Consider the following 13,217-nt stretch of genomic DNA (forward strand, 5'->3'; position numbering starts at 1 on the left):
TCCTAGTTTTCATTGAATAAATTTATATTTTGGAATGGAATGGAATGGAATTGAGAAGTCCTATAATTTTATTACATCAAAATATGGCAAAATATTTTAAAAATCATAAATAGGAACAACTTATTTGATGACTTTTACCCTAAGTATTTATCAAAAAAAGGTATACTGAAAGCAGGCACAAAGATGACACCTGTGAAAATATTTAGACTGAAATATCTTCACGTTTCAATATGAAAAAAACTAGAATTGAGACTATGTTCCATTTGGCAGAGTTTGGTCTGGGCTTCACAGGTGCTTCAGCATCTGGAGAGACATACTTTTAAAATTGAAAATACTACTGTCTAAAGAAAAGAGTAATTTGCAACTTTTAAAAAAACTGTAGCGAATTTAATTTTAAAATGAAGCATCTTTTTTTTTTCAGAAAATTAGTATCAAGATAAAAGATACGGCTAAGAAACCGATTCAAGGGGCTGGCCCCGTGGCCGAGTGGTTAAGTTCGTGCGCTCCGCTGCAGGCGGGCCAGTGTTTCGTCAGTTCGAATCCTGGGCGCGGACATGGCACTGCTCATCAGACCACGCTGAGGCAGCGTCCCACATGCCACAACTAGAAGAACCCACAACGAAGAATACACAACTATGTACTGGGGGGCTTTGGGGAGAAAAAGGAAAAAATAAAATCTTTAAAAAAAAAAAAAAAAAAAGAAACCGATTCAAGTAGGTGATTATGTACCAAGAATTTGGCATGTGTTAAAAGTTACTCAATCAACAGAAAAAAATAAAGATAAAATTAAGATAAAAAATTTAAATTGTTTTAACGTATAAAGATATAAATTACCTTTAAAAACATTAATTTTGAAAAAAGTTTCAAATAGAACTCTTTCATAGGCCCACTAATATATCTGTAAGTCAATAAATATTCTAAATTTTCATTACTTTAATGTCTCTTTTTATTCTCATAAATGTGCTACTTTGGTCAAAAAATTACATAGTCACATTGCCATTAAGACATATCAAAGGTACAGTCAATTTGATGCCTTAGCTATCTTTCACACCATGCACCGTGTCACTACTTGCTCAGGTGACATTTTCTGAAAAGGCAGAAATGCTGCAAGTGACCCCCAAAGAAGGCAGGACAAGCAGGTCTCTTTTTCAGCACTTTCTTTTCCCCTCCACTGCTGGGCTGGCACTAAATATGGCTTCATTAGGGAGCAATAAATCACAGTGTGGGGGGATGTGAGTAGCAGGGCAGCACAATGCAAAACAAATTACTTACTCCAAGCCACAAGTCCTGAGTGTCAGCCTTGGTTCACCATTAGTAGCCATAATGAGGTTGGACAAGTCACTGAACTGCTCTCAAAGGCATGCAATTTCCTCATACTATATACTGGGAGTGTTCTGTTTACCTTACATGAGAGGATTTGACTAAGAGTTGATTGGCTGTTCTGCAAAAATGGTTCTCTTTCCTAGTTTCTGTTAAGAAACAGGTGGAGACATATTCAGATAACCAAAAGCAACATGGGAGCAGAAAGCCATCAGCATTAAGTGCTGCTTCTATGAGCTTGTTTATTTACCTATACTTTCCAGAAAATAAACTGTAACTATGCTAATCTATGGTTCTAGAACTAAATGAAGTGTTTAATTAACTAAGGCAAAGTAGTAAACAGGAGAAAAAAAATCACTACTTTTCTTGTGTATCAAAATAGTCCTTCACGAACCAGTAAAATAACAAATAAAATCCACCCAAGATCAACAGTGTATTTAATTTGTGTACTTGGCATCTTGCTTCTGTATCTAGGTTTCAATCTCATTTTCAACCACAACGTTAATTAGAGCTGCAGTAAACTTTTATGATCTATAAAGATAAAAAAAGCCTAATATAATCATTAGCAATTAACTTTTCTCTGCAGGTCCTAACACAGTTTAATTACTTTGTATCTTAGAGCGTAACTTGGAGATTTGAGTTTGAATTAACAATACAATAGAAATAAAACCCAAGGGAACCAGGACAAAATTACATACGGAATAAAACCAATCATTAGTACTAGGAAGCCTTTTGAAACAAACATTTTGAAAGTAAATACTTAGGAATACTTAGGAATGTTAAGTTTACGGTCTTTTAAAAACATTTCATTTCACATCTTAAATACTATACTTATACCTTGAAGTAATTTTATCAGAAATTGTACTTTTGTAAATCAATAAAAAGCAAAGCAAATTCTTTTCATTACATATGATTCCGTTATTCAGTTTTGTAACTTAACTCTTACAGGACCCTAACTTATAAACTAGAACATCAGTAGCCATCTAAACAACATCCACACCTTTTCACAAAGAATCATGGATGCTAAGCTTTGTACCATGAGGACACCTGAGCAGTCTGTTGAATCCTCTGACACCTTCTCAGATTCTCAGAACAATCTTTTTAAATGTTAAATATGAAACACACAGGTTTACAAGGAAACCAGTTTTACTGAAATATTATCAAACACTTTTTGTTAAAGCATTAAATAACAGTTCTAATAATTACCATAATATCAAAGTAATGACGAGTGTACGTAGTTTTGAGCTCTCTACATCAACTCTGTGATATTAAAATATGTATGGTTTTTATTGGCAACATTACAAGTATTGCTAATATTACTGTTGGTTGTTGCCAACACTCACCATTGAAGAAAATGCTAAATTTATTAGAGGTTAGTGACCTCCCATCTAAGTTTATGGATCCCCTAAATTCTAGCCATGAAGTCCCAGGTTAAGAAACACTCTTAAGGGAATCTGACAAGATAATTTTTAAGATTTGCATGTAAAATTAACTTTCTTGATCCTCAAAAGTTCTCTGAGATTTAATCAACGTTTTCAAAAAGAGGAAAAGCAATATGAGATATGTCAACAATTATAAAGTGCTTGTAGAGCAAAGCACTACATCATGGGTAGATCACGCAGGTTCAAACCGTGCCCTCACTATTTATTTACTGTGTTAACTTGGACAAGGTATTCAATTCCTCTAAGCCTCAATTTCCCAATCTGTTAACTGGGAATAGTAAGTGTCTACCTCCTTCAGTTGTTGTGAGGATTAAAGGATATACTGTGTGGAATATCTCAGCAAAGCGCTTAACACAGAGTAAGGGCTCATTGAATATTAACAAGAATTTATTTTTCAACAACACAAATGGATTAAAGGCAAGATGATATTCATTGCAAAGTTAAATATAAATAGCCGAAAACAGGGGGGGATGGACGGGAACATCGTTTTTAAACTATTTATATGCCTTCACTTTAGAATTATGAATCTTTGAATAGTCTTTTAGTTCTATGCACACTCTTTAATGAGAATAATTACAGAAACCTACATAGGACTCAGATCATTAAGTATGAAGTTGTCAACAACATGACCTGAATCTGAGAGTAAATTATTTCATATACTCCAAGGACCAGACATTGAACAACAGCAAGATGGTTAGGTAAGTTATGGCCAAATGACTTAGTGTAATATGATGCAGCCAATACAATGTTAACAGAAACAATGGCAACACAGAAAATGCTTATGATGTAATGTTAAGTGGAGCAGCTGGATAAGCCTTCTTGGATAATATCCAACCCTCCACTCTTCTTTGACACCAATTTAGGTTTGGATTATGTGCCATTCTGACCCCACAGTTCTCTATCTTTCAGGTGTGTTTTTTCTGGTCCATATTGCACTTCTTAATAGCAAATCTCATTTATTACTAACCATTAATTTATCCCACTCACTGGCAGTTCAAATTTCACCCAAGCTCCTTTCTCTTTAAACATCCCTCCACAACTTAATCACCTCCAAGCCAAACTATTTTAAGACACCTTCAGTGAGCTCCATGGAATTCCATGAGTGTGTGACCATGGAAGATCATCTGGTGGTTTTTTTTCCTGCTGTTTTTATCATCCCATCAGGGTAGTAACATGAAAGGATAACATAACTTCAAAGCATCTGAAAAACAAAGATTTGGGTAATTAAAGAAACTGCTAAACTACTACTAAAACCATGACTGAGTAACAAAATATGAGATTAATATCAGTCTCCTTTTTTCATCTATTAATCCATTAAAATTAGAAAACTTGATTTCGGAGACACTATATTAGAAGACACTATCCCTGAAAAGCTGGAACACAGACATAAAACTAAGACATAAGACACTAAATGGTGAAACAATTAGGTTCTAAATTTAAAATGACATAAGAACTGCTTAGAAATCAAAATTGTAGCCAGATAGCTATCATATCTCATTTTCATTAGAACAGGCAAGGCATTAAGACAGGAAAACCACACTACCGTATTTGTCAACAAAATAAGTTATGACTTTGAGAAACTGCCTTTACTAGCCATGGGGACTAACTCTACCTTGGCTGAAATCGGTTTACAGAAAAATCAGCTTTAGTAAGGGTCCTAACTGGAGTCTGGGTCCTTCAAGCTTCACATGAGGATAAAAGGATCTTTAAATCAAATAATAATTCTGCAGAGACAGAAATACTGAGTAAGTATTAGAGGGGAGAGTCTGAAGAAAAATGAACAGCCTTACAGATAAAAATGTCTTATTTTAATTATTAAATTCAACTACCCACTCTACAAGACATGAATATTTAAATAACATAAACCATAAACTAGCTCTAAAAAATAGGTTCTTTTAAATGCTGGCCTAGCTGCAAAAATTATAAAGCCATTGGCAGTGAGACATAAAGAAAGGTGAGGCTTGCATAAAGAGATGTAGGCTAGGACACCAAATTTTACAAATCTAAAATGAATCACAGCAGGAGAGAAAAAAACTGAGAGAAGCTGCCAAATCAATGATTTTAGGAATCAATGAGCAACAGGATAAATACAGAACAAACACTTGGGATATCCATTTAATTACTGAAAACGAGTTCACGTACGATGACCTAAGGCAGAGTTAGGGGAAGTACCTGTTGTAGGATCCTTGCAAATCTGCTTTGAGCATGACATTAACGTACAAGGTCTGTAACCTGCCCTCCAAATGGGACAGGCTGCTGCCCAGCTCCATACACTGAAAAGCACTGGACCAAAGACTGGTGTGATGTTTACAACGCAAGGACATTCTTACACAGCAAGGCAAAACAGGAAAAATTTAATCACCAAGAATTTTTTATTTTTAACTTTTTGGCTGTTTAGATAATTCATTTTAAGAAACAATAAGCTGCAACAAATAGAAGGGCTTATTTATTTCTCTGACATTAAATATAGTTTCTTCCAATTAATAAGATCTAATTTCTCACGAGTAAATAGAAAAAAAACTCACTGCAAATTTTAAAGGGAAAACCACTGAAAGAAAAACTTTAAATGCTACTTCAAGATTTTGTGACTTTCAAATTCCGTTAAACATTATTTCCTGAAATTCCACTTACTAAAAAAAAGCACTCCTCCACTAAAAAAGTATTTATATGTTCAATTGTTAGGTATCTGACTAATCAAAAATATGAAAAGATAATCAAAAATAATTTTTCATTTTTCATTTAAGCTCTATATCGCTCAGAAACCGGTAATAAATCTGTTAATTTAAAAGAGTTAATATCATGAGGGAATTTATCAAATCAAAGGCAATTTTCACCAAGAATAACACTAAGGTTCAAATTTCAAGTCAATAGGAATGATGTCAGATTTAAATTACATTCACTATGAAGAACTAGACAACGAATGTGTCATTACATGTTAAAAAAAAAGATGACTGATGATGGGGATAAGTGGGGAGGCAGACAGTGGCGACCTCTGGAAGATGGAATCTCTTCTCTCTGCTGGTCCTAGAAGAGAAAAGAGACACCAATAAGCATCAACACACTGTCCGAATTCCTCCCCACCCGAGACCCACCAGTCCACAGGTGTTTCTCAACCTTATAGCCAACCTCACCTTTATATATGGTATTCAGTGCCAAGAGGATGTCAAAAACACCATGCTTTCCTAGCTTAATTAGTGCAGCCTTAAAAAATAAAAACTATCGAAAGTATCACTTATTTTTATGCAGTTATAATCTGCTTAAAATGGAGCTGAAAGCAGCTGGGTTGAAAGCAATACTTCTTATCTATGTTAAGACTAGCGTTACCAAAATTATTGCACTTAACCATTTTAAATTATAAGGAAGCCATTAAATATAATTAAAAAGATCTGAACTAGGCTTGTGTGTGTGTGTGTGTGAGAGAGAGAGAGCAGACAGAGAGAGAGAGAAGCAAGTAGCTACAACAAATGTTTGGGTTGTAACTTGTGCCTTCTCTTCAGTGTACATGGAGAGGACAGGGTGATGGGGTCGTTTACACCAAGCTGACAAAGGGAAATTAATCAACTTGTAAACTTTGAAGAAGATTATCCTTACCCTGGAAAGCAGCACTAAAACAACTGAAAAAATAATTACATATCTAAATAAAGAGTGACTATAGTAGATAATTCCTTCAGTGCTGTAATACAAATAGAATTCTATAGAATCTCCTTTTCCCAGGTTGCAGAGTTACTCATTCCAAACCAACTGGTAAATTCTTTCAGACCCATGAGAGCTTACACAACCAGAACTCCGAATCACCGTTATTTTCTCACATATCCTCGTGGAAGACCTAGTCACTAAAAACTACGTCCAAAGTAAACCCTAAAGAATTTTTTACTACAGTCACTCAAGACGAAGGTCCAAATATATAATCAATTACATTGGAGTTAATCAATTTAAATTAAATATGCATTAGCTATGTTTCCATATCCCTGATCACTACGTTATTCCAGGTATTGTGCTGGGCACTGGAGATAGAAAAAGATGAGCAAGACACAATCTGTGGCCAGGGACAACGGCAGTGAAAACACATGACTGGAAGCCCTGAAAGTCTGAGAACCAAGTTTCTTCTGGACTCACTGACCCTGGGTCAAGCGAATATATTTTTAGTTTCTTAGGTTTGAGTTTGCAACTACGACAAGCAAATGAAGGGTGAAGTGCTCCTGGGCATGACTGTGCAGAAGAGTTAAACCCGTACTGTTCTGTACTTGCAAAGTATTAGCCAGCAACAAGGTCCAAAGAGATGCAGTGAATCTAAGACTGATCGCGTCTATCTCAGATCGCAGAGGTTGGGGAAGCGCCATACAGAAAAAGACTGAGAAACCAAGATCAATGGCTGATTTTGTGAAATCACTAAGGATTTTGGAGTTGGAAAAGACGTCAGCATTACCACCAACAAAGGAATTCAGAAACTCAAATATTAGTAAACCATCTGGACAACGCCCACGCTTTTGTTTAGGAAACACAACAATAACCAAAATAAAAACAAATGCCGGCACCAAGCAGGCCGTGCGTTTTTATGGCACCTTTCCTGAGGGCCTCAAATGTCACCCTGAATCACTCAACTGCACCTGCTGCAAAGATGGAAGTTCTGGGGCCGGAGCCCAGAGCAGAGCACATCCAAGCAGCCCGACCTGAGGCCGACGCCACCCACCCGGGCGGCCGGCAAGGCCAAGGTCGGAAGCCCAGCCCGGGCGTCCCGCGCCGCGCCCGCCGCCCCTCCCACAGCCGGCGGCTTCGCACCGCGCAGCACGCGCCCCGCGGAGAGCGAGCGACCGGGAGCGCTCGTACCTCACGCCGCTGCTCCGAAAGCCCCGCAACGCGCGCCCGGCCGCGCCCGACGCCCCCACAGGCGGCGCCGCGCTCCCACTCAGGGCCGGCACTCGGCCCAGGAGGCCTCGGAGCAGCGAGAGGGCGCCGGCCCGCACAGCCATGGCCGCGGATCCCCGGCTTCCGGGCGGAGGCTCCACCCCCCGCCGCCCTGGCCCTCGCAGCTGCAGGCTGGGCTCCGCCCCAACCCGGCCCGGCGGGAGAGCGAGTCCCCGCAGCCGGGTTCCGGCGCGCCAGGCGGGGCGGGGCCAGGAGCCAAGCTCTGGGGCTCGGGGGTGGGGCCAGGCACCCATCTCCGAACCGGGGCGGGGGCGGGGCCGAAGGAACTCCGGGCCCATCAGGGCGCGGGGCAGAGTATACCGGGGTGAGTCTGTGAGAGTTAATAAGACTCGACCTCGCACCTGCCGGACAAGCTGCTGATCTTCCTACAGCGAGACCGCAGAGCATGCTAAACTGAGCTCAAGAAGCGCGTCTGCTTTCTCCCAAGCCAGAGCCCTTGCCCAAGAGCCACTGTAGCTACGTGGAATTTGATTTAAAGCAAGAAGGATGTTATTGGTTCTTTGTTTCCCACTCCCTTAGTGCGACCTTGAGACACCCTGGGAGCTGGAGAAAGAAACAAAACTGTGAGTGTGTGGAGGGAGGAGGGGCTCCTGGCTGAATAAGTCCTGGACCTTAGGATTTCTGTAGCTCTACCTTATCGTCTCCACTTCTGGAACGAAACATTAACCCATGTCCGTGGTTTTCCAGAGACTGCTCAAGTTAACACAGCCTAGTAACCTGCGTTGTGTGGTGAATTTGCAGTGAGAAAGCAAAATATCAGCTCCCTTTGAAAAAGTAAAAATCAGACTTATTCGTTATGCTGAGATAACAGACAGATAAGACACAGTCAAATGAAACCAGCTGCAAAGTAGGAAACAATATTTCTCCCAAGATCCGGCTGCACCTGTGAAGTGTCGTCACAATGCCTTTGACCATTGCTTTCTTAGAATCCCTGCTCTCTGAATTCATAGACTGTCAGAAAATGTGCTGTTTAAAATCATATCAGTAAAAAGGAAACATCGGACTTTTGCTAGGATGATCTAAGTTAATCTAACACAAAGAAGCAGCTTTTATTTCCAGCCTAGGTCCGAGCTTCAGAGGAGGAATTTCTGGACACATTCCGCATCTATCTTGACTTTATCAATTCCAAGGAAACAGGCCCCTGGACCCATCAGTCTGGTCTGATGTTGGCCCCTTTACACACAGCTGTTTTTTGCTTTGAGCCTGCCGGAATGCTGCCTCATTTAAATTTCACCTAAATTCTACCCTTCCCCAAATCTTATAATAATCCTGTATTTTCCTTTATTTGATGAGACATTTCTGGGTTCCTCTGGTATGCATTCTCTCTCATTGCAAGGAGCCTGTTATCCTAACTTTGTCTTGCTATAGGTTTATCCCTGGTGGTTGTGGTCTGATTAGGCTGGGACAGCAGCCAGAGTGATTGTCCTGAAGGAGGGATTCCCGCCCAGGAGTAGTCATCAGTCCAGCAGAGTAGGCAATATTCTGTGCTCTTTGTTGGATGGAGGAAGGCATGCCCTCCATGAGGTCAAGGACCACATACGCCACTTCTTTTGCATTCCACTGTGCCCAGCACAGTATTAGGCAAAGAGTATGTGTTCAGAAGTTTCTTGAAAATTAGTTAATTCAAGTTGATAAGGAATCCATTTACATTACCACGTTGCAAAACAATCTCATCAAAATTTTCTTTAATCATTTGGCCTTGCAGAGGATATGTGCCTGTCTCATAGGGAGATACATTGCTCATTGCTCTTCCTTATTGTCTGTCTTGTGCTAGTGTCTTGCCAGCTCCTTTCTCTCTCTTCACACATAAATAGTATAGACTTCCTACTAATGAGCAAGCTAAATTATATTCCACCCAACCATGAAATAAACTTCCACTGCTCCTGAGTAGCTCATTAAAGTCATCTTGAGAGAAGAGGCTGCATCAAGCAAAGGAAGGCCACTGCCCTCTGTCATCTAATGGTGGCCCCACCAGCAAGGCTACCTACTGTCTAATCTCAGAGTCTCCTCCATGGCATTATCCCCAGAGCCTATCCCAGTGGGTAGCACATGCTAACTGCTCACTAAACATCTGTTACATGAATCAATAAATGAATTGGACCTAGGCTTAGCAGGAATGGAATGCAATGCCCAACGGACCCCAACAGTCACCTCTGAGGAGATTAGGACAGAGCTGCTACTCCCACCCAGAGGTGTGGAATGTGTAGTTGAGCCTTTCCCAGAGCTAAGTACGCTGGCGAATGCGTATTGTGGGCTACTGCCAGCTGTTGGGTGACTAAGTTTTCTGACACATGTTGGTTTTCTTTTCAATTAATAAATCACCCCTGCAGAACATTATGCCTGCTATTCTTACAAATGGGCAAATTAATGTCGGTCAACTGGATTATGCCACGGGAAATTTTCCCCAGGTTTCTGACTGATGCCGTGGCCAACAGAATTGTAACTATCCTAAAGCTAATCTGGATCATCTCTGGACAACAGTGACATTGCCATTTTCAGCTGTTTAATTAAGAGCAATATATATTAATAGTGATTTTTATGAATCCAACGCACTAAAGATGTCAGCCTGCAAAAATGGAAACCAGTTTAAAATGCAAAGTGTTTGTCTGGGATCAAAGGATTGCAATTTAGGGAGCACAGATTCAGCTCCCAAAACCTAAATAGTGTCCCACTAGGGAATAAAAGTTAGGAGATTTTAAAAGCAAAGAAGGTAGGTTGTCTTACAAAGAATTTTAATTGCAATTGGAGGCAGAGAGCTAGTCTTGGCTAAACATTGATTGTCTATTGATTCTATCTTCAGAAAGTCCACAATCCTCAGTCTTTGTGATCAGGATGTCTGTTCTCCTGCTGACTTCTCAAATAGTTGCTTGTAAAACAATTGCCATTTTGGTCCAGTCCAAAGGTTTGGCCCACTCCAAGGTGCAAGATAGCGAGGCAGTTTCTCTGGAAAGGCAGCTCTGACTCCATTTTAAAATGGCTCCACTAAAGGCAGTTTTGACACAGAGGACTTGAAATGTTTTTCAACCTGGTTGGAGGAATTGTTTGAAGAAGAGATTTTCCCCAATTCATTGAATATGAAAAATTATAACCCTATAATCCAAAACAATTGGCTTTGAAACTATAAATCAGAATTTCCTATATTTTTCTTTTTTAGGTTAACTTTAACTGCAAATGTAAGCTTAATTCTGGCTACTATGGCAACAAAACTAATCATTAGGGAAATGCAAATCAAAACCACAATGACATAGTAGGATGACTACTATCAAAAAACAAAGCAAAACCAAAAAACAAATGTTGGTGAAGATGTGAAGAAACTGGAACTCTTTTGGTGTTCTGTAGGTGGAAATGTAAAATGGTGCAGCCATTATGGAAACCAGTGTGAGGGTTCCCTAGAAAATTAAAAATAGAACTACCGTATCATCCATCATTCCCACTTCTGGGTATTGTGGGGACCTGGAATTGGCCACCCCAAGATATGTCTCTTTGGCGTGAGGATTATTTGAGGCTGATTGCTTTTGATAAACTGGGACAGGGAAGGAGGCTCTGAGGAATGGAACTTGTCCTTCCTTAGGACACTTACATTTGTAAAGTAAATCTCTATCTGTAAAAGGTGCCTCCCTCTCTATACCAGGAAGAAGAAAGGCGATGACCTTCTCTCTAGAAACTCTTAGTCAATAGCAAAGGCAAGGACTTAAATCTGCATTTTATTGTGCTAGTCTGGTAACCTCCTGTAACCAACTTTCCTCCCCCTCCCAACGCTGGCATTTCTTTAAGGATTAAGCATCTTTCCTTAGGCTAGGAACTGATTGCTGTGCTCACCTGTGACCGCCCAGCTCCAGACAATCGACTTGCCTCCTGCTACGCCCACCAAGATAGCAGACCCACTACCTGCTGTGTCCATCAAGCACTGTGCGGACAGGGCAATCTTGTGACTATTGTGGGAGGGACATTTCAATCACATGTGAAACACCCCGTTTGGGGGTATATAACCACTCTGTGCACCCCACTTCTTCGGTGCCCTTTCTTCCTTCAGGAAGAAAGGCCCTGGGCCATGGTTCCTCATAAAGCTTTGTTTAATTTTCTCTTGCTATTCTGTCTCATGTGAATTTAATTTGTTCTCCGGCCAGACGAACCCCCATTTGGGAAGAGGAAATGTCTTCCTCCCCTACACAGGATTCAACATTCATTTATAATAAAAATTAAAAAGCTCTCAGAAAACTAGAAATAGAGGGAAATTCATCAAGCTAATAAAAGACATCTACGAATAACCCATAGCTAACATTATACTTCATGGTGAAAGATCCTAAGATTAGGAACAAGAAAAGGATGTCTGTTCTCACCGTTCTTATTCCATATTTTACTGTTTGTCTGGGGTTGACTGCAAAAGGTACACAAGAACTTTTAGGGGTGATGGAAACGTTCTATATTTTGATTGTGGTATGCTATATGGTCTATATGATGCGGGGTCAGTGAGCCAAGGAGTCCAAAGAAAGATTTCTTAGACTTTTAAGATTCTGGCAGTAGTGTTCTTTTATTTAGAGAGTAGAATAGCACGGGGACAGGACCCATGGGCAGTCAGAGCTTCTGCTGCTGCCGGCATGGGGACAGGACCCATGGGCAGTCAGGCTGCTGCGTGGGGACAGGGCCCACGGGCAGTCAGAGACGCTGCTGGCATGGGGAGCTGCTGCTGCTGACGCTGGCATGGGGAAAGGACCCATGGGCAGGCAGAGCTGCTGCTGGCATGTTGCTGCTGCTGCTTCTGCTGCAAAGTTGGGTGGAGAGTAAGGCTAAATTTAAGGCATAGGTATGTGAGTTATCTCTTTACAAGACAAAGAATATGTAAAAAAGTTAAAATGATGTCAGTGCCCATTTGGTCCGGCCATTTGGCGGTCCCACAAATTTTAGATAAGAATCAAACCGGATTGAGTAAATGGCAGAAGTTACCGCTTGAATTTTATCCTCAGCTAAAGACAAAGGAGGATTTGTTGGGGGGGGGGGGTCAGTTACATGAGGTTGTCAGACAGTAACCAACTTAAGTTCTTGCCTCTGGCATTGATTAAGAGTTTCTAGAGATAAGACCATCCTCCTTCCTGCAACAGAGAGGGAGGCATCTTCACAGATAGAGGTTTTCCTTAGAAATGTAAATCTTTCCCATCAAAGGGACAAGCAAATTCCACTCCCTGGAGCCTGAATCTCATCTGTAGTTTTAAAACTAACCAGCCTAAAAATCCTCATTATAAACCGTTTTAAAATTAAGCAGCCTAAAAATCCTCATCATATACATTTATCAAAACTTATCGAGTTGCACACTTAAAATGGGAACATTTTATTGTATGTAAATTATACATCAATTAAAATTGGTAAAACACAGTTCTTAAACATTTGTTGATTCTCTTTAGATGTAATCCATCTAATTCTAATGTTTTCTAACTCTAAAATCACATCGATTTTCCATAATTAATTTGGCCACTAGAGGGAACCCATATTTCATGAAATCAAGAGCTTGGTAATGATTCAAAAAGCACGTTG

The 13,217-nt window shown here is 40.2% G+C and overlaps 1 protein-coding gene across 21 annotated transcripts in view; it reads right to left on the reverse strand.

Annotated features, from left to right (window-relative positions):
• The window catches only part of MTHFD2L (methylenetetrahydrofolate dehydrogenase (NADP+ dependent) 2 like), a 143,068-nt gene extending 135,195 nt beyond the window's left edge, over window positions 1–7,873 (reverse strand). For 5 of the 21 annotated variants that reach the window (XR_011538679.1, XM_070614646.1, XM_070614654.1 and 2 more), the window contains exons 1-2: window positions 7,590–7,754; window positions 5,695–5,786 (exon numbers count right to left, since the gene is read on the reverse strand). Coding sequence is in view for 6 of the 21 variants with exons in the window: in XM_070614642.1 (XP_070470743.1) it covers window positions 7,590–7,732 (143 nt within the window). In the remaining 15 variants the exon portion in view is untranslated. Of the gene's footprint in view, window positions 1–3,810; window positions 3,964–5,694; window positions 5,787–7,589 lie in introns of those variants that run through there. The other 16 variants (XR_011538676.1, XM_070614643.1, XM_070614644.1 and 13 more) reach the window with 12 other exon arrangements.
• Window positions 7,874–13,217: the final 5,344 nt, after the last annotated feature.

Source organism: Equus przewalskii, chromosome 3 (genome assembly GCF_037783145.1).
Source record: "Equus przewalskii isolate Varuska chromosome 3, EquPr2, whole genome shotgun sequence".
Lineage (NCBI taxonomy): Eukaryota > Metazoa > Chordata > Mammalia > Perissodactyla > Equidae > Equus > Equus przewalskii.